This window comes from Alosa sapidissima, chromosome 6, assembly GCF_018492685.1.
Source record: "Alosa sapidissima isolate fAloSap1 chromosome 6, fAloSap1.pri, whole genome shotgun sequence".
NCBI classification, from domain to species: Eukaryota; Metazoa; Chordata; class Actinopteri; order Clupeiformes; family Clupeidae; genus Alosa; species Alosa sapidissima.
Genome location: NC_055962.1, coordinates 6,868,428 through 6,886,281, shown reverse-complemented (window position 1 = coordinate 6,886,281; position 17,854 = coordinate 6,868,428). Strand labels below are relative to the sequence as shown.

The 17,854-nt window shown below is 43.8% G+C and overlaps 2 protein-coding genes across 16 annotated transcripts in view; one reads left to right on the top strand and one right to left on the bottom strand.

Annotated features, from left to right (window-relative positions):
- The first annotated feature begins 221 nt into the window (after positions 1 to 221).
- On the top strand, positions 222 to 11,132 carry LOC121711217 (reticulon-4-interacting protein 1 homolog, mitochondrial-like). 14 transcript variants are annotated; one of them, XM_042094598.1, is made up of 11 exons: positions 222 to 824; positions 1,026 to 1,177; positions 3,833 to 3,901; positions 4,230 to 4,354; positions 4,532 to 4,580; positions 5,036 to 5,172; positions 5,688 to 5,871; positions 6,627 to 6,719; positions 10,240 to 10,767; positions 10,906 to 10,938; positions 10,978 to 11,132. In XM_042094598.1, the coding sequence occupies exons 1-11, from the start codon at positions 539 to 541 to the stop codon at positions 11,059 to 11,061; spliced, it is 1,740 nt and encodes a 579-aa protein (XP_041950532.1). In that variant the 5' UTR covers positions 222 to 538; the 3' UTR covers positions 11,062 to 11,132. The 14 variants fall into 14 exon arrangements, with proteins under 14 accessions (XP_041950532.1, XP_041950530.1, XP_041950531.1 ...); XM_042094596.1 differs by having other exon boundaries at positions 10,240 to 10,788; XM_042094597.1 differs by lacking the exon at positions 10,906 to 10,938 and adding an exon at positions 10,855 to 10,872 and having other exon boundaries at positions 223 to 824; positions 10,240 to 10,788.
- A 974-nt stretch (positions 11,133 to 12,106) lies between these two features.
- The window catches only part of LOC121711216 (beta/gamma crystallin domain-containing protein 1-like), a 31,235-nt gene continuing 25,487 nt past the window's right edge, over positions 12,107 to 17,854 (bottom strand). For both annotated transcript variants that reach the window (XM_042094581.1, XM_042094582.1), the window contains exons 19-23: positions 17,262 to 17,401; positions 15,994 to 16,117; positions 14,153 to 14,311; positions 13,402 to 13,570; positions 12,107 to 12,687 (exon numbers count right to left, since the gene is read on the bottom strand). In XM_042094581.1, coding sequence (XP_041950515.1) covers positions 12,599 to 12,687; positions 13,402 to 13,570; positions 14,153 to 14,311; positions 15,994 to 16,117; positions 17,262 to 17,401 — 681 coding nt within the window. In that variant the 3' untranslated portion in view covers positions 12,107 to 12,598. The remainder of the gene's footprint in view (positions 12,688 to 13,401; positions 13,571 to 14,152; positions 14,312 to 15,993; positions 16,118 to 17,261; positions 17,402 to 17,854) is intronic.

Here is a 17,854-nt window from a genome sequence, read left to right as displayed (position 1 = left end):
CTTCAGCCGTAGGTTACATTTATTCCAACCTTTCGATTCATTGTTAAATAAATTGAGTGGGCTGACAGAGAAAAGCACATTCTGTTCTGAATGGCCCTGGGCCACTGTCTCTTTAAGACTGGTTATTATTGAGCTCTTAATTCCGATTGGTTGGCTGAACTGAGGAGCTCTGTTATTGGTCGACAGTGAGAAGGTCAGAGGGTATGTTATGATCCTTATGTAGTCGGAGGAGGAGGTGTTTCGAAGATGTGACATAAGATTATGCTACAGCCTTTACTCTTCACACTAACTTTGTTGCAGACCTATTAAAACTGTTGAAGCAGTATTGTCTGCTTCCTTGAGTAGCCCACATATTCGCTTGTTTAACGTTATAGTTAACATTAAGAAGAACATGTCATGAGGTCATTAGCAGTCTGCTTCAGTGTCCTTCTCCAAACTAGATAAGGTGGCTGAAGTGTCCGTCGTTCTCCTGGAGTTGAACTTCTCGTAGTCTGAATCAAAAGTACTCTGTGTCAAGAGTGTCCACGCAATCTCGAAAATGTTAGCATGTCAACGTTGGCTCCGACCTCAAAACGTAAACTTCCTGAGGTTGTCTTCAGAGACCCTCCGTAGGCTAGCTGTCTATCCTTGTACGAGAAACATCAGTCTGTCAGTGGCACGCAGCCATGGGGCCTCCATGCGCGCGTGGGTCATCAACCGGTACGGTACAAATGATGAGCTTGCTTTGATGGAAAACCACCCGGCGCCCAGTGTCAACCATGCACACGAGGTCCTCGTCAAAGTTCATGCAGCCAGTCTCAATCCACTTGATATATCAATGCGCGGTGAGCAGTCCCCTAATTGCACTGTCACTTTGAATATGCTGGAATGAAGGCATGTAGGCCCACCAGTTCAATTTTTTTGAATGTTATTTATTTTATTTTTTTAATGTAATTCATGTTTGGTACGCAAAATTAGTGTGAAATGTGTTTCTCTATGCCTTTTACTCTGTGTGTGTGTGTTTGTGTGTGTGTGTGTGACTGCAGGTGGGTATGGTGCAGGTGTGTTGCGCTTAAGGAGGGACCCTCGCACACTGCTGCAAAGAGGGACCGAGTTTCCCCTGGTGCTGGGACGAGATGTGTCCGGTGTGGCCCTGGAGTGTGGCTCAGGGGTTACACACGTTCAAGCAGGAAATGAGGTACACACTCACACACACACATACACTACCAGTCAAACATTTTAGAACACCCCAATTTATATATATATATATATATATATATATATATATATATATATATATATATATAAACAAGTTTCTGAGAGTCAACAGCTTGCATTTTAGGCAGCTCACAGGACAACAGCTTCAAGGACAACTTACAGTTTTTCTCAGTCGCTTTGGTACATTTCTCAGATCAGAATTGAAATTCTCAAAACTAACTGTTCAATTTTCACATCATTGTGTCACTTGGGCACATCAAAAAAGCAATTTCTCATTTCTTTGAACAAGTTGCAAATGCTTTGGTACATCTATGCAAATGAATATGTACAATTCTCTGCTGTTTTCTACATTATCAATTGCTTATGTCATGTTGATCAAAATGTATTATAATGGGTCTCTGTTGAATAGTCTGACCCCCCACAACATTTAGGCATTAGTTCATAGCATAAGTCTTTACATGCAAAATGGTTGAACAAGTTGTTATAATATGTCAAGCAAGATGATATTCGTTGTGATGTGGAGGAGAATTTGTGGCCCAACAGACAGGAACGTCAGGAGGTGTAGGAAGACTGCACTGTAATTACTTACTACAGCACTGCATGTACAGTTTCCCCTAAGGAGGAACTCTACTTTTGTTTTTTTTTCTTTGTGCTATGCAGTGCTGTCTTTTCCTTTCTGTATTGCAATGACATGGTCTGTCAACAAATGACAGTACAAACAGTAAAAGCGTAAATGTGAATCTTGTTCAGTCTCTTGCAATCAAACTCCCACATACACTAAGGTGTAACCTACAATTTACAATAATTGTTATCAAAACTTTAGCCATAGTTTACATCAGAACATCCCTCCAGAGTACACTGTTATATTGACAACATGACTAAGCAATTTGACTGTCTTATCCGTACATAATGACACAAGGACTTGTAATTCTGATGTCACTGACATGTTCATTGACACAGATATTTACTTTTGAGAGATGAACTAAGGATTTTGAGCCAGAGACTGGCTTTTGCAGGTCATCCATGGTGTTTTGCTATTTGTACAAATTGTTTTGAGAAATGCACTGTTTTGTAAATGTCGAGGATGATTCGAGAAATGTACCAAAGCGACTGAGAAAATCTGTAATAGTGGTCCTAGTAAGCAAGTCTCAGTTTCAACTGTCAAGAGAAGATTTGGAGTCGCAGGTTTGACAGGTCGAGTTGCAGCAAGTATACTAAGTACTTGCTAAGTATAAGTGTGTGTGTGTGTGTATATATATATATATATATATATATATATGTATATATATATATATATATATATATATATATATATATATATATATTTATACTTAGCAAGAAAGCCATTGCTAAGACATCAGCCATTGCTAAGACAAGAAAAAAAGCCTTGCTTGGGCCATGAAACACCGCCAGTGGACTACTGAAGACTGGAAGAAGGACTGATGAATCAAAATGAAATCTCTGGTGCATCATGCAGGATTGTGTATGCCGTAGAGTAGGTGAAAGGATGGTTCCTCAGTGTGTGACGTCAAACATGGAGGAGGAAGCGTGATGTCTGGGGCTGTTTTGCTGGATCCAGGGTCGGTGACTTGTACAGAGTGACAGGCACCCTGAACCGAAACGGCCACCACAGCACTCTGCAACACCATGCAGGACCCTCTGGTATAAGTATATATATTCTTTTGATCCCGTGAGGGAAATTTGGTCTCTGCATTTATCCCAATCCGTGAATTAGTGAAACACACTCAGCACACAGTGAACACAAAGTGAGGTGAAGCACACACTAATCCCGGCGCAGTGAGCTGCCTGCAACAACAGCGGCGCTCGGGGAGCAGTGAGGGGTTAGGTGCCTTGCTCAAGGGCACTTCAGCCGTAGCCTACTGGTCGGGGTTCGAACAGGCAACCCTCCGGTTACAAGTCCGACGCACTAACCAGTAGGCCAAGGCTGCCCCCTGGCTGGTATGCGCCTAGTTAGTCAGGGGTTCATCCTACAGCAAGATAATGACCCAAAACATAAGTCCAAGCTATGCCAGAACTACCCTTGGGAATAAAACAAGATGGTAAGCTTGAAAACAGGGAGTGGCCAGCATTGTCTCAAAAATTTGGGGTGTTCTAAAACTTTTGACCCACACACACACAGGCACACACACAGGCATGCACGCAAGTGCACATAGTACAATAGTACAAATGCACACATCTTCATAAACACACACACTTTAGTGTGCAGATGTCTGGGTGAAATGGAGAAGGGAAAGGCTTTGTCGCTGCTCAGTGAAGAGGTGGTTGAGTAGAGACTGTAAAGTGACACGATTCTCTTCCATTTCGGTTTGTTTGTTAGTTTGAATATTCTGACTGGAAATATTCACTTTGACTGCCCATGATAATATAACAAACTACTTAGAGCTTCTCTCTTGCTTCACTTGAACCTTTGCATTGTTGAGCAAGCAGGTGTGTGTGTGTGTGTGTGTGTGTGTGTGTGTGTGTGTGTGTGTGTGTGTGTGTGTGTGTGTGTGTGTGTGTGTGTGTGTGTGTGTGTGTGTGTGTGTGTGTGTGTGTGTGTGTGTGTGTGTGTGTGTGTGTGTGTGTGTGTGGGTGGGTGGGTGGGTGGGTGGGCGTGTGCGTGGATGCTTTGCAGGTATGGGCATCGATTCCTCCATGGCAGCAAGGCAGTTTTGCAGAGTGTGTTCTCCTGAATGGTAGTGACGTAAGTTACACACACATTCCTTATGCAGTACATGCACACACACACACACACACACATTCCTTATGCAGTGCACACATTATAAATAAAATGTACTGTTATTATATACCCACACATACCCATTGTGCAATGTTGTATGAGCGAGTGTTATTATATACCCACACATACCCATTGTGCAATGTTGTAGTGTTTCTGAAAGCACCATTCATTTTGATTTAGTCAGTCATGGAGACAATCAGGCAGTCTAATTTCATTGAATTTGAATTCAGTTTGGCTGTGTGTGTGTGTGGATTTGTGTGTGGATGTGTGTGAATGCGCGTGTTTGTTCCAGGTCTCTCTGAAGCCTAAAGCGCTGAGTCATGTTGAGGCGGCGTCTATCCCATACGTGGCGGCAACAGCCTGGTCAGCTTTGGTTACTACAGGGGGCCTGCACAGTGAGAACTGCTCCAAGAAGAGGTGTGTGTGTGTGTTTGTTTGTGTGTGTGTGTGTGTATGTTTGTCTGTGTCTGTGTGAGAGAGAGACAGAGATGTTCATATACACACCATGTTTCTTATTGTATATGTGTGTGTGTGTGTGTGTGTTTTCTATATAAATACACTGTGGATTTTATTGATTTGTTGCTTTCCTGTTAGGATCTTGGTGCATGGGGCATCAGGTGGAATTGGCACTTTTTCTATTCAGGTGTGTGGTGTCTTCACTCAATCACACACACACACACACACACACACACACACACACACACACACACACACACACACACACACACACACGCACAGCCTCTGAAGCATAGGCTGACACACACACACACACACACACACTTGCACAGATGCATACAGTACACATATCTTCAATGTTCAGATGTGTTCACATCTACACACAAACCCATAAACAACTTCTGTGAAAACACACACACAAACGCACACACACACACACACACACACACACACACACACACGGATACAGAGGAATAGGCCGAGACACATACAGATGTACACTTGCACATGTACACATACAGGTGTACACTTGCACATAAACACATACACATAGAAACACACAGTCTCTTATTTTTCAGTTTATTTTTGTTTACATGTTTCTTTATTGGTTGGTGTGTTTGTTTGCTTGTTTGTGACTGAAAGCTGCTGAAGGCCTGGGGCGGTCATGTGACGGCCACCTGCTTTAAGGATGGCCTTGGCCTGGTCAAGGAGCTGGGAGCAGATGATGTCATCGACTGCTCAACCACAGACGCAGCCTCGCAGCTAAGGACACGCCAGAAGTGTGTGTGTTTGTGTGTGTGTGTGTGTTGGCTGGGTGTACAATCAACACCAGGTGCTTTTATTTAGAGCACAGTAGTATTATTTTATGACACAGCAATTTTCTTTTCCTTATAGCAAGCCACTTTCTTAAAAAGCACTTAGCAATTTGGAATTGGAAAAGTGCTCTATAAATAAAATGATTGTTATTATTTGGTAGGTGTTGTGCTTTGCATGTGGGTTTATTTGACCACAGTGTATATTTTCAAACTGTTTGTACTGTGTGAATGAGTTAATTCAAATTGGACTCACCATAATGTTTATACAAAGCAGACTGAGGGGATTGTTTTGCAGTTGTTGAAAAGGAAAGTGTGTGTGTCTGTGCATATGTGTATGCGCATGTGTTTGCAAGTATTTGTGTGTGTGTGTGTGTGTGAGAGAGAGAGAGCGTACCTTGTCATATCTGTGTATCTGTATGTGTGACTTTTTATTTTTGTATTTATCCGTGTGTGTGTGTTTGTGTGTTTGTGTTTCACAGGTTTGATCTGATTCTGGATAATGTGGGCGGAGAGACGGACAGTTGGGCTATGGACCTGCTGAAGCCTTGGGCAGGGTCAAAGTTTGTGACCTTGGTGTCACCTCTGCTGCGGAACACAGATTCTCTAGGCCTGGTGGATGGAGTCCTTCAGTCAGGAATGACTTTGCATGACAAGGCCATCAGGGTAAGGAAACACACACACACACACACACACACACAAAATATAGAATTCCCTGATTTCCCCTCTGTGGGCGGTTATTCACCCTCCAAGCAATCAGAGGCTTGAGAACTTGGGGGTTCTAGTCTGCGCGGTATCTTAACTGTTCCTAGGACTACACTCTTCCGAATCATGATCTCAGATATGGTTCCTGTATGCTGGAGCCAGTCACCTTGTTTGGGGGTCACAGCCCGAAGTGTTGTATACACATACGTATACATACGTGATGTCACTGCTAAAATGAAATGCGTCACTGGAATTTTGTCATGCAAAGTGTAGCATCTTAAATGCAAAGGTTATGACAGACACACAGCAAGTAGTTAGCTAGCAGGCGTTAAGTACACTCACACGCACATATTTGTTCACTCACACGCACGCTCACTGTGCTTTGAGTTCCTCTGATTGTGAATGATATGAACACAATGGGAATTAGGAAGGCCTCTCTGTTATGTCTGGATTATCGGTAGTTCTGCTTTTTATACTGTTCAGAAATGTACAAGCATCTGCTTTTGGCCTCCTCATGGTATAAGGGAATGTGAAAGCCAGTTAACACTCCTCCTGTTTGGGCCGTTGGTAGAGCTTGCAATGTTCCACCTGTATTTGTTAGGTAGCTAGCTAGTTTTATACCAGAACTCTACAATGCTGCTTTAAATCTCTCTCTCTCTCTCTCTCTCTCTCTCTCTCTCTCTCTCTCTCTCTCTCTCTCTCTCTCTCTCCTCCAGAGCTTGGTAAATGGTGTTTTTTACCGTTGGGCCTTTTATGTGCCTGATGGAGTGGCACTGGATCGAATTGGTCAACTGGTCTCATCAGGAAAGGTACACACACACACACACACACACACACACACACACACACACACACATGCACGTACATGCCATTTCTCTGTGCGATGCCAACCCTGACTGGACCCATGACTAAACTGGTGTTTACTGAGGCAAAAGCTGACCGACACTGATTAAATAGGAAGAACATTTGGCATGCAAAGTGTAGCGGCTTAAATGCAAAGGATGATATCAACCGTAAAAAGATATTGGAGGATTTTAGGGAAATATTCTACCTTCTAAAGAACAGTAAGAAAAACGCGAGAACACACACACACACACACACACACACACACACACACACACACACACACACACACAACAGCACTCCTGATTCAGCTTATGGCTCACTGCTGAAATGTGCCTCCAGTGAGAGAGGTGCAGAATGGGAAACCATGCAGGCTGAAGCTGGGGTCGTGTTGGGCAGGGCAGGGCAGTGGAGTCTGTCTGGCTATCACTGGTGTGGACATGATAAGCGCTAGCGGGAGGGCTAGCCTGCTGGACGTGACATGATAACAGTGATGTACACACTATACAGCCTCGCTCAGAACTCAGACAAATTCTGGAAAGAGTCCTATTTTACCAGTTTGTGTGTGTGTGTGTGTGTGTGTGTGTGTATATTTTTGTTATGGTTACATTTCTAAGGGGCTTTTCACAAATTTAGATAAGTGATTAATCTGGGATTTTTTGGTCATACTGGCTGAATTTAGCCTTGACTTGGTTTCATAAAAGTAATGGCGCATAAGTTACCATGGAGATTTATTCTATGCAGCTAGCCTGGTCTAGCCTGGCTAACGCCAAACCTCATCTCATTGAGATGGGGTCTGGGAACTACACACTCATTTTCTCATATTTGAAACGTGGTTTACAAATGCCCAGAGCCGTTTATTGGGCGCTACGAATGTCTATCAAATGCGTCTACATAGCTCATAACCGCTTCGGTGTGTCGTCCTCGTCTTGCTGTCCCCCCCTCTGTTCTGTGATTGGTTTCTTCGTTGAGGTGAAAACGAAGTCCATGGAATCCAGGCTGCCTAGCAGCGTGAATAAAATCGTGCGCGTAAGTCAGCATGGGGAAACCCAGGCTAAGCCTGGTCCTGACCAGGCTAACAACCAGGCTTAGTTCATTGTAATGTTAATTATGTTGTCTTACTGGTTTAGCCAGCTGTCACTCCGGTCAGGTCTCCACATATTGTTTAAGAACTTTATTCCATGTATGTACACTATATTTATTTGCTTGCAAAACACCACAAATAGTCTACATAATGGCAAATGGTGAATAGCCGGCAGTAGTCGATTGGAAACGGAGGGCATCTATTCAAAGGTTTTTCAATTAATTCAGTGATAAAGATGATGTAAGTCATGCTCTTTTCTTAACCTGTTGAGGAGTGAATTATTTTCCTTGTTCCTTCTAGAATTCTACCCCAACGAACTATAATTTCAGTGTTCTTTATACAGTCTATGGGGAAAATAGACTGGGTAATTGTCACATCATAGTGCGATACTCTCGGTTCAAGAACATTCTAATCACTTTTTTGTGACCGTACTCCTCAATAGCATAATAACGTTGCGTGCTTGATGAGGAAGTACTCACACGTAGGTGCATACTTAATTGTGCATTCAGTTGGTCTACCGCGCCTACTCTTTCTGTTTTATGAAAACTGCCGTGTTCCCCCATTCAAAAAGGACATATTTCACTTCCTTGTTCGGTTTTATCATACGCTGTTGTTTACTTGTTAGGTTTTATCATAAGCTGTTGTTATTTTCTGTGTCTTTCTCGTTCCAGCCTTGAGTTCTTTGGAGAAAAGATGAAAACGAGCACACATCCGGAATTACTTACACCTGGCTTGACTTAGTCGCTCCTACTCATCCTGGCTTGTCGTTCATGAAACGCGTTGAGCTAGGATGACCAGACAGTGCTAGGTCAAGTCTCACTTTATCTCTTATGTTGGATTTCATGGCAGACACGTTTGTCCAAAGCAACATACAATAATAACAACAAACATTATCATTAAAACGTTTACAGTTTAAAGTGGTCATATAGCCTGCATAGTTTTAACAGAATAATAACAATACCAAATCGGCATGATAACAATCGGCATAAACATATACAGATCCTAACTCTGTAAAGGAAATGAATTGTTATGTGATTGCTGTAGAAGCACAAAAACTTCTGACACTTGTCCTCACTCACTGAGTTGTGTACATGGTACTGTTTAGTGTAGCGCTATACTGAATATGCACACACACTCACACTCCAGGCCTGCATATATACTGAAACACACACACACACACACACACACACACACACACACACACACACACACACACACACACACACACACACACACACACACACACACACACACAGAAGCCCAAAGACCACATTCTGGTATGTGTTGAGTGAAGCACATAATCTCACGCTTTGTCACAAGGCTTATGGATGTGTGTGTGTCTGTGTGGTTGCCTGTGTGGTATGGTCGAAGGTGTGTGTACATTATAAACATCAAATGCTGTTCGTTTTACTGTGTGTGCGCTTGCTCGAGCGCACGTGGGTGGGTGTGTGTGTGTGTGTGTGTGTGTGAGAGTGAGTGTGTATTTAAATGTGATGGAGAATGTTTGAGTGTGTGACATAGTGTTTAAGTGAGTCAACAAGTGATTATACTGTATGAGTGAGTGAGTACATTTGTGTGTGTGTGTGTGTGTGTAATCCTCTCTTTGTCTGTGCTTTAGCTCTACTCATACCCTCGTGCGTGCGGCCGGATGCCATCCCGCCCTGGTTTCCGTGACGATGCCAGGGTTCCCATTCAGTACAGACAGACGCTGACAGGCCTGGAGTGTGTGTGTGTGTGTCATGTCCCTGAGCAGAGCTACTCACAGCTCGTCGAATTCCCCAAACTCATCACTTTTAAATACTCACCCTCTCTGGCCCACCCCTCTCTGACACACACACACACACACAAATATGAACTAAACACACATCCACCCACTCTATCCTACTACTGCATCCCTTTCCCGAACAATTTGGGGGGGGGGGGTGGTCTAGTGTTCATATTATATTGTGTAGAGGAGTCCATATTACTTTGTGTTAAGAGCATATTAGTTTGTGTAAAGAAGTCCATATTGTGTATCAAATCACTAAGAATTGTCATTCAATGGGGTAGGCATGACTTGCTCACAGTTGCTCATAGCACGATCCATTTGTTTTCTTATCTCCTCTTGATGCTAACTGTGTTCCCATAAGTAATTGCTGTATCTTCCTTTAGCTCACCGGTAAAATGGCCACTGCTACCCAAATGTGACATAGTCGCTCCAACTCCATCAGTTTGTGTAGAGGAGACCATATTAGTGCCTTTGTTTAGGGATTTGGTTCAGCATCAAAAAAATATATGTGTGTGTGTGTGTGGGAGGGAGGTGTGTGTGTGTATGTCTGTCTGTATGTATGTATGTAGATGTTATATGAATGTGTGTGTATGCATTAACTCCTGTACTGTATGTCCCATCTGTGTCCTCGTAGATCCGCCCGGTTGTCGAGGCGACCTACCCGTTCTCCCAGGTCCCAGAGGCCTTCCGGAAGGTTGAGACTGGCCAAGCACGGGGAAAAACCGTCATCACCGTAGCGACTGAGGAAGCTGAATCTTCCTCCTCTACCAGACACACTGACGGCCACACCCTGACCAGCACGACACACGACACAGACGTACCTCACACACACACTGCCAAACACACGGCTTCACCTGTGGCAGAGGAGAAGACCCACGCCACCCAAACACACACCCCATCACCTGTAATGGTGGCGGCTGTAATGGCGGTGGAGGGACTGACCGTGGAGGCTGTGGAGGAAGGCCGTGTGGAGACTGGACCTGCATTCGCTGAGGGGTCTGAGCATCCAGGGGCACAGGGCATAGAGGCAGAGTCTGCAGAGATGGCACAGGGCACAGTCACAGAGTCTGTAGAAATGGCACAGGCAGAGGCAGAGTCTGCAGAGATGGTACAGTGCATAGAGGCAGAGTCTGAAGAGATAGCACAGGGCTCAGTGGCACAGGCTGCAGAGATGGCAGCACAGGCTGCAGAGATGGCACAGGGCTCAGTGGCACAGCCTGTAGAGATGGCACAGGGCTCAGTGGCACAGGCTGCAGACATGGCACAGGCTGTAGAGATGGCACAGGGCTCAGTGGCACAGGCTGCAGAGATGGCACAGGGCTCAGTGGCACAGGCTGCAGAGATGGCAGCAAAGGCTGCAGACATGGCACAGGCTGCAGAGATGGCACAGGGCTCAGCGGCACAGGCTGCAGTGGGCACCCAGATGACTGAGACTGTTGACACAGGCCACAGATAGCCAACAGGCCACTCAGAGAGAGTGAGAGTGGGAACTCTCTCTCACACACACACTCTCACATACACACACACCGACAACGTAAAGGGAACTGCAACAGCGGGTTTCGGTGTTGACACAATGTGCAAATGATATGAAAGCTTTGTAATGTGAGGAACCTTGCAACATTTAATGTTTTTTTTTCTCTCTCTATCACACACACACGAGGCTGTGTAAAACAGGTGCTTTTGAGAAGGGGGTTGGGATAGCTCTGGGCATTGGGTTCATGCTGTCGGACACACACACAAACAAACATCGCTCTTCTCTTGTCTCAAATAGTGTGTGAACTATCACTCTGACATGGCTGTTTTGTGTGGTGTGGCTTTGTTTAGGGGCTTGTGCTTTCACTCTTTCTGTTGGATGTGCTCACACACACACACACACACACACACACACACACACACACACACACACACACACACTCTGCCTACCTCAAACTGTATTTTTTTCGAAGGCTTTCATGGAATATGACCAGACACAACAGCCTTATTTACCTCTGTGATGGAGGGACCACATTATGGCTGACTCGGTGTGTGTGTTCATGTTTGCCTTAAGCAATAAACTGTCATCTCACACGCACTCCCACTTTTGTGTTTCTTGTGTGTGTGTGTGTGTGTGTGTGTGTGTGTGTGTGTGTGTGTGTGTGTGTGTTTATCATTCCTATACAGGTGGAAACCAAAGCAGAGATATCAGCACATAAACATTTATTTCATAAGACAGAACAAAACAAAAAAAAAAATCAAAAACATAACTATGATACAGTGTGTGTGTGTGTGTGTGTAGGAGAGAAGAGGTAATGAGAGGTTAGTGTGAAGTTCAGTTTCTCCCTTTTGTCCTTCATCCTGCATGGTGGGAAAAGACCAATCTCTTCCTGGTCTTGGACAGTGGGGCGTGTGTGTGTGTGTGTGTCATATGCTTTGAAGGAACAGATGCCTTACAGTATGACCTTATATCAATTAAAAAATATTCCCTTAAAGTCCCTATGCTGTAAGAAAATCAAGTTCAGTTCTGAGGGAGTAAAGACCAAAGGCCTGTTGATATTTACTAGCAATTGTTTGGATAAAGAAGGCCAGTCACAACATCACAAGCCAGTTACTGTACAAGATCATGTGCATGAGATGTTCAACTCCATCCAGCTTGCATTAGAAGCAGCAAAACAGTCATTTTCCTGAGCAGTCCGGTCCACTTCTATTGCTGCTATGTACACAGTTACAACGTGAGGTATTTGAATGAAAGGTTGGTGAGTGCATAATACAGCACCGCATCTTTCTGCGCTGTGGGCCTCATGGTGCAGCTGCATGACAGGGACCATGGGTCCCATGGTGCAGCTGCACGACTGAGCTCATGGGTCCCAGGGCGCAGCTGCATGACTGAGTCTATAGGTCCTGTGGTGCAGCTGCAGCACTGAGCCCTGTGATCCTGTGCGTGAGCAGCTGTGTGTCCTCCCCGTGCAGCTGCACCCCAGAGACCACAGAGGCTAGTGGATATCACCCCACATCTCTCACACAAACTCCAGACTCCATCTCTGGTTCAGCTTGCTCTGGTTGAACGCATTGAGAACCACATGATGTTTGTCGTACTGCTCTCCTCCTGAAGACAGAACAAGGAGAAAGGGGGATTAAAAAGAAACCATCTAATAAAAGACACAGCAAAGGCTAATATGTCATGTTATATGCTCCTTGTTGCCATGGATCTATAGTGTTGAAGTGTAGTAATGTTTGGCAACACAGAAGGTTACATTTGTATAACCTTCAATGGAATCCTAGTGTTCAGTACCAATCTACCTGGTTAATCATCATATTTCACATCATTATGACTAGGTCTATGTACTATAAAGTGTGAAGAGACAAATAAAAACTAATGAATCACGAATCAAGATTTAAACCAGTCATGTTCTTCCTGAAACCAACAAACCAACAACATTCATACATTCAACCCTGTCCACTTGTAGGTACTCGATAATTCCCCGGGCGTGCCACCGTTTTAAACACCGCTAGAGGGAGCTGACGGCCTACTGCTCACAGAGCCATGGCTCCTCTACACGCCTCCTTTCCCTGCACCAATCAAAACGTCCTGGCAGTCAGAAGAGCAGTCTCACCGAGCAGGGCCTCATAGTAAAACAGCTCATTAAAAACCTTTCTGTCCGATTTAAAATGTACAGCGAGAAATGGTCATCTTTAACCCAAGTCACAGCAAACCAGGATAAAAGACAAAGAATCTCTGAAATCAAAGAACTTTTGTGAAAGCATCACTCAGTAACTCTCTCTCTCACACACAAACTGTAACACTAGTGTCCCCACTGACCTTTGACCTCAAATACGAGGTCAGGGCTGACGTTGCTGCGGATCAGGCCCTCTGGGGTGATGTTCCACAGCTGGTCTGGTTTGCCTTTCTCTGCAGTCATACACAGACGAGCTCCCGGCCGGACCAGACTGCCCAAGGGCTCCACACAGCAGTCCTCCAACATCTGTGTGTGTGTTATGGTGTGGGTATGTATGTGTGAGAGATAGTATAACGTGTGTGTGTGTGTGTGTTGAAGTGAGAGATAGAATAGAATAGAATAGAAAATGAATGGAATGAACGACACAGACATCCTCCATGGCTGATTCCAATCGGCGTTCAGTAGCCCTGAATCTTGGTTAGGCCTACTTAACGAGAAATGGAGGAATATGCTTTCTTCAGAAGTGTACCGTGAAAACTTGGTGGGGATTGTCGTTGATGAGGTTCATGTAACATACAAATGGTAAGTTTAAAAAGTTTAGTCATGTTACCTAACTTATGTTAAATGAAGGCATTAGTAGAACACTTTGTTCATCTGATTGGTTGATTTGGCCCGTGGATAACCAACATAGGTGGTGATAGACAGATGGTTTATCCAATCAGCTAACCAGTATTCTCGCCCCTTCCCAAATGTTCTCCAACGAAAGTTCAAATGCGAAGCATCCATCTGGCAGAGTCAGGTTAATTAAGAGGTGGCAGGACACACAAATACACATCTCGACACAAATTCCCTCCTCACCCACCCTTTGACACCTGGTTGTCATGGTTGCTTTACCTTGCACTGCAGTTGGCCGTCCTGATAGGCCCAGACCTGCTCGGCTCTGCCTGTCTCTGCCGTTGCCTGGATACGCATCAGCTTGATGTCCTCCAGGGCTCCTGTGATTGACAAGAAGTGACCTGTCTCGTGGTTCCTCAGGCGGAATTTCACAGGCTTCTGCTCTCACACACACAAAACAACAACAAAACATGAATAAAACATGGATACACCCACAGCAGTGTTTCCCACAGAACTGAATTCTATTTGTGGTGGTAGGTTTGCAGAATTAACTTGAATGCAACAGTTTTTAGAAAATTAGCGCAGCGTGGTTATGATGCTAACAAGATTTGAGCACAATTTAGTACAACCTGGAAAATCATTGTGTGGTGGTCAATGTTGATATTGTGGTGGGCCGCCACAAATAAGTCAATGTATGGGAAACACTTAGGGTTGCCAACTTCCTTAACCCCAAATGAGGGACACTTCACTTCCAATGCGGGACCCCATCCCCCCCCCAAAATAAATAAATAAATAAATAAATAAATAATATAATATAATATAATATAATATAATATAATATAATATAATATATATATATATTATATTATATTATATTATATTATATCCCATTTGAATTGTGTGTATATATATATATATATATATATACACACAATTCAAATGGTAATAATGACAAAGTAATTTTGCTTTTATTTTATACACTTCTTAAGAAATACTACCGATTTCATGCTGATGGTGCACTGTCACTTTAAGAGCATTGTCTACACGGTATTCATAATATTTTGCCAGCTCCATTCAAATATAGCCTATGGCTGGTCGTCCACAAACTCTACCATTGAACATTGTTTGTCCCACATTTATTAACAATGATAAGTATATTAAGTTGGTATAAACAACCTTCATTCTTGTGGAAATAGCAGCATGTAATGATGCTAGCTTGATATTTTCTGTTTGCAATTAAAAGTAAATTATGAACCAATAGCCACCTAGCTATCTGAGTGGAAAGTGTTTCAATTGGCATAGCCTATTCATGTAGGCTAAATGCTTAGTTTAAGGGAAATGGATTATTGAAGACTTCAAGACTCACCAATTCAATTCCATTACACAAAGGCAAAGACCACTCTTCATATTCTATTACAGTCCAAATCACAGTGCCTGCAGCCTATTTCAAAGTGCCCTCACATTTTATAAATGGTCAGTAGGCTAGCCTAGTGTGAACCAGATAACTCCGCAATATCCTCACGTTGTTTTTGTTGTTCTCATGATTTCCTTTTAAAAGTTTCTTATATTAAAAAGGTGAAATCAATTACCAACAATGACAAGCCAGCTGGAAACTTCCACCCTCTCTCCCTCTCGTTCCCAATTAAAACGAGTAGCATAACGTTCAAGTTAGATCTGGTGCATAGGCTAATGGAGACTGAGAGGACCCAAAAAGTATCATCATTATGTAAGATGCTGTTGCTGCATTTTGACATTGTAATCAAGTGTGAAAAGCAGTTTGCAGTAAAGTGCCCCTCTGTCCCTTGGTGTCGTGCGCACAGTGCGAGATGCGCGTGGTTGCGGCGGCACTGAACACTTTACAGTACAGTAGCCTAGCTACAGTAACAAGGCCGCTGAGCTGGGACTGAAAATCGGGACTGGAGCTGTCCCTGACGGGACAAATCAAAATCACCCAAAACACGGGATGTCCCGCACAATACGGGACGGTTGGCAACCTTAGAAACACTGCACAAACACATATGTGAACACACACACACACACACAATAAGAGATGTTTGACTGACTTCTTGCTCACTGGTTTTGAAAGCCTAATCATTCTCTGGGCCAAGAACCTGTGTTACCTGCATGAGAGGACGGAGTGATCCGATTCGCTGCCAGCGGGTGAGTTTGGGCCAATCTGGGACTAAGCCCGGTCTGAGCAGAACCTGTGCCCCACGGAAGTTCACGCCCTCATATAGCACCCACCTGTCAATCAAAGTCAGGACCAATCAATGCACAACTTATCATTCGGATCTAAATAATACACACTCAGTCATCAGTCATGTTCATACAAACAACCCCCCCCCCCCTCTCTCTCTCTCACCATGCCCCCCCCCCCCCCCCACCCCACATACACGTGCACACACACACACATACACTCCTTGTTGTGAAGTGGAAAGATGGCAAACGTGTGTGAAATTTGCACCAGCTATGAGAACTCACCACAGGTCCCTATCAACTACACCAAAAGTCTGTGTGTGTGTGTGTGTGTGTGTGTGTGTGTGTGTGTGTATGTGTGTGTGTGTGTGTGTGTGTACAGTATGTGTGTGTGAGTGTGTGTGTGTTTGTGAATGTGTGTATGATGATGATATGGTGTTCTACTGTTTCCCTGACGATGATCAAACATATACAGTGGCTAAGAATCTGTTGACTTTGCAAATTCCCCAAAAGGACAAATCCTCCATCTGTCTTCTGCTCCCTAGTTCACTGTCTCTATCACTGTATTTGTCTGACAAATATCTCTCTCTCTCTCTCTCTCTCTCTCTCTCTCTCTCTCTCTCTCTCTATTATCTCTCTAGTAACAGGGAGGCTAGACTGGGCACATAACTGAAGTGTTCTAAACATGCAAGTATGAAATTCATTTAGCTATAGACTGTTATGTAGACACTCTTCTAAAAACTAAACTATAACTACATAAAAAAATGTTCCCAGCAACACCTGCAGCAGCCCTGGAGTCTCAATCACACAAAAGCACAAACCGCACCTTCCAACTGACAATAAAGGTTTATTGTGTTGTGGCATTTCACACGGATTAGGCTAATAGCACTTAACCTTTGAAATGAGGAGATCTTGACTGCCTGTGTGGGAGCATAACGTGTAATGTGTGCATACGCATGCCTGAAATGTGTGTGTGTGTGTGTGTGTGTGTGTGTGTGTGTGTGTGTGTGTGTGTGTTAGCATGCTTTGGGTTAATGTTCAACATTTCAACATGTAAAAAAAAAAAATATGTGAAGTGACCTTTCTAAATGACTGCTGGAGTGAAATGCAAGGATTGTGTGTGTGTGTGTGTGTGTGTGTGTGTGTGTGTGTGTGCGCGCACTTGTGTAAATGTAAGTCATTAAGTACTCACATGCCTCCCTGCACCATGACGGATTGTGTTCTGCTGCAGCCTCCGGTGAGCTGCAGGTTGATGGAAGCGGCCGTTAGAACCACCCTCCTCCCCCTCAGGTCTGCACGCTCACACAGAATGATGGAGGGAAGAGAGAACTCCTGTAGAGTGAGAAAGAGAGGGAGGTAGGGAGAGAGGTAGAGGGAGGGGTTTTCAACACTCTTTTATTACAGTTTTATTACAGTCGCTTTGGTACATTTCACAGATCAGAATTGAAATTCTCAAAACTACCTGTTCAGTCTTCACATCATTGTGTCACTTGTGCACATCAAAAAGAAGTTTCTCATTCCTTTAAACAAGTTGCAAAGCAAATGCTTTGGTACATCCATGCAAATGATTATGTACAATTCTCTGCTGTTTCCTACATTATCAATTGCTTATGTCCTGTTGATCAACATGTATTATAATGGGTCTCTGTTAAATAGTCTCACCCCCACAGCATTTAGGCATTAGTTCATAGGATAAGTTTTTAAATGTAAATTGATTCAAGTTTTCATAATATGTCCGTTGTGATGTGGATGAGAATGTGTGGCCCAACAGACAGCACTGCATGT

Bases quoted from the DNA above. Each gene is read 5' to 3' on its own strand.
- LOC121711217 (XM_042094584.1), top strand. From the start codon at position 539: ATGTTAGCATGTCAACGTTGGCTCCGACCTCAAAACGTAAACTTCCTG. The intron at 3,902-4,229 runs GTAAGTTACACA...TGTTTGTTCCAG, and splicing joins TTCTCCTGAATGGTAGTGAC to GTCTCTCTGAAGCCTAAAGC. The intron at 5,173-5,687 runs GTGTGTGTGTTT...TGTGTTTCACAG, and splicing joins CAGCTAAGGACACGCCAGAA to GTTTGATCTGATTCTGGATA.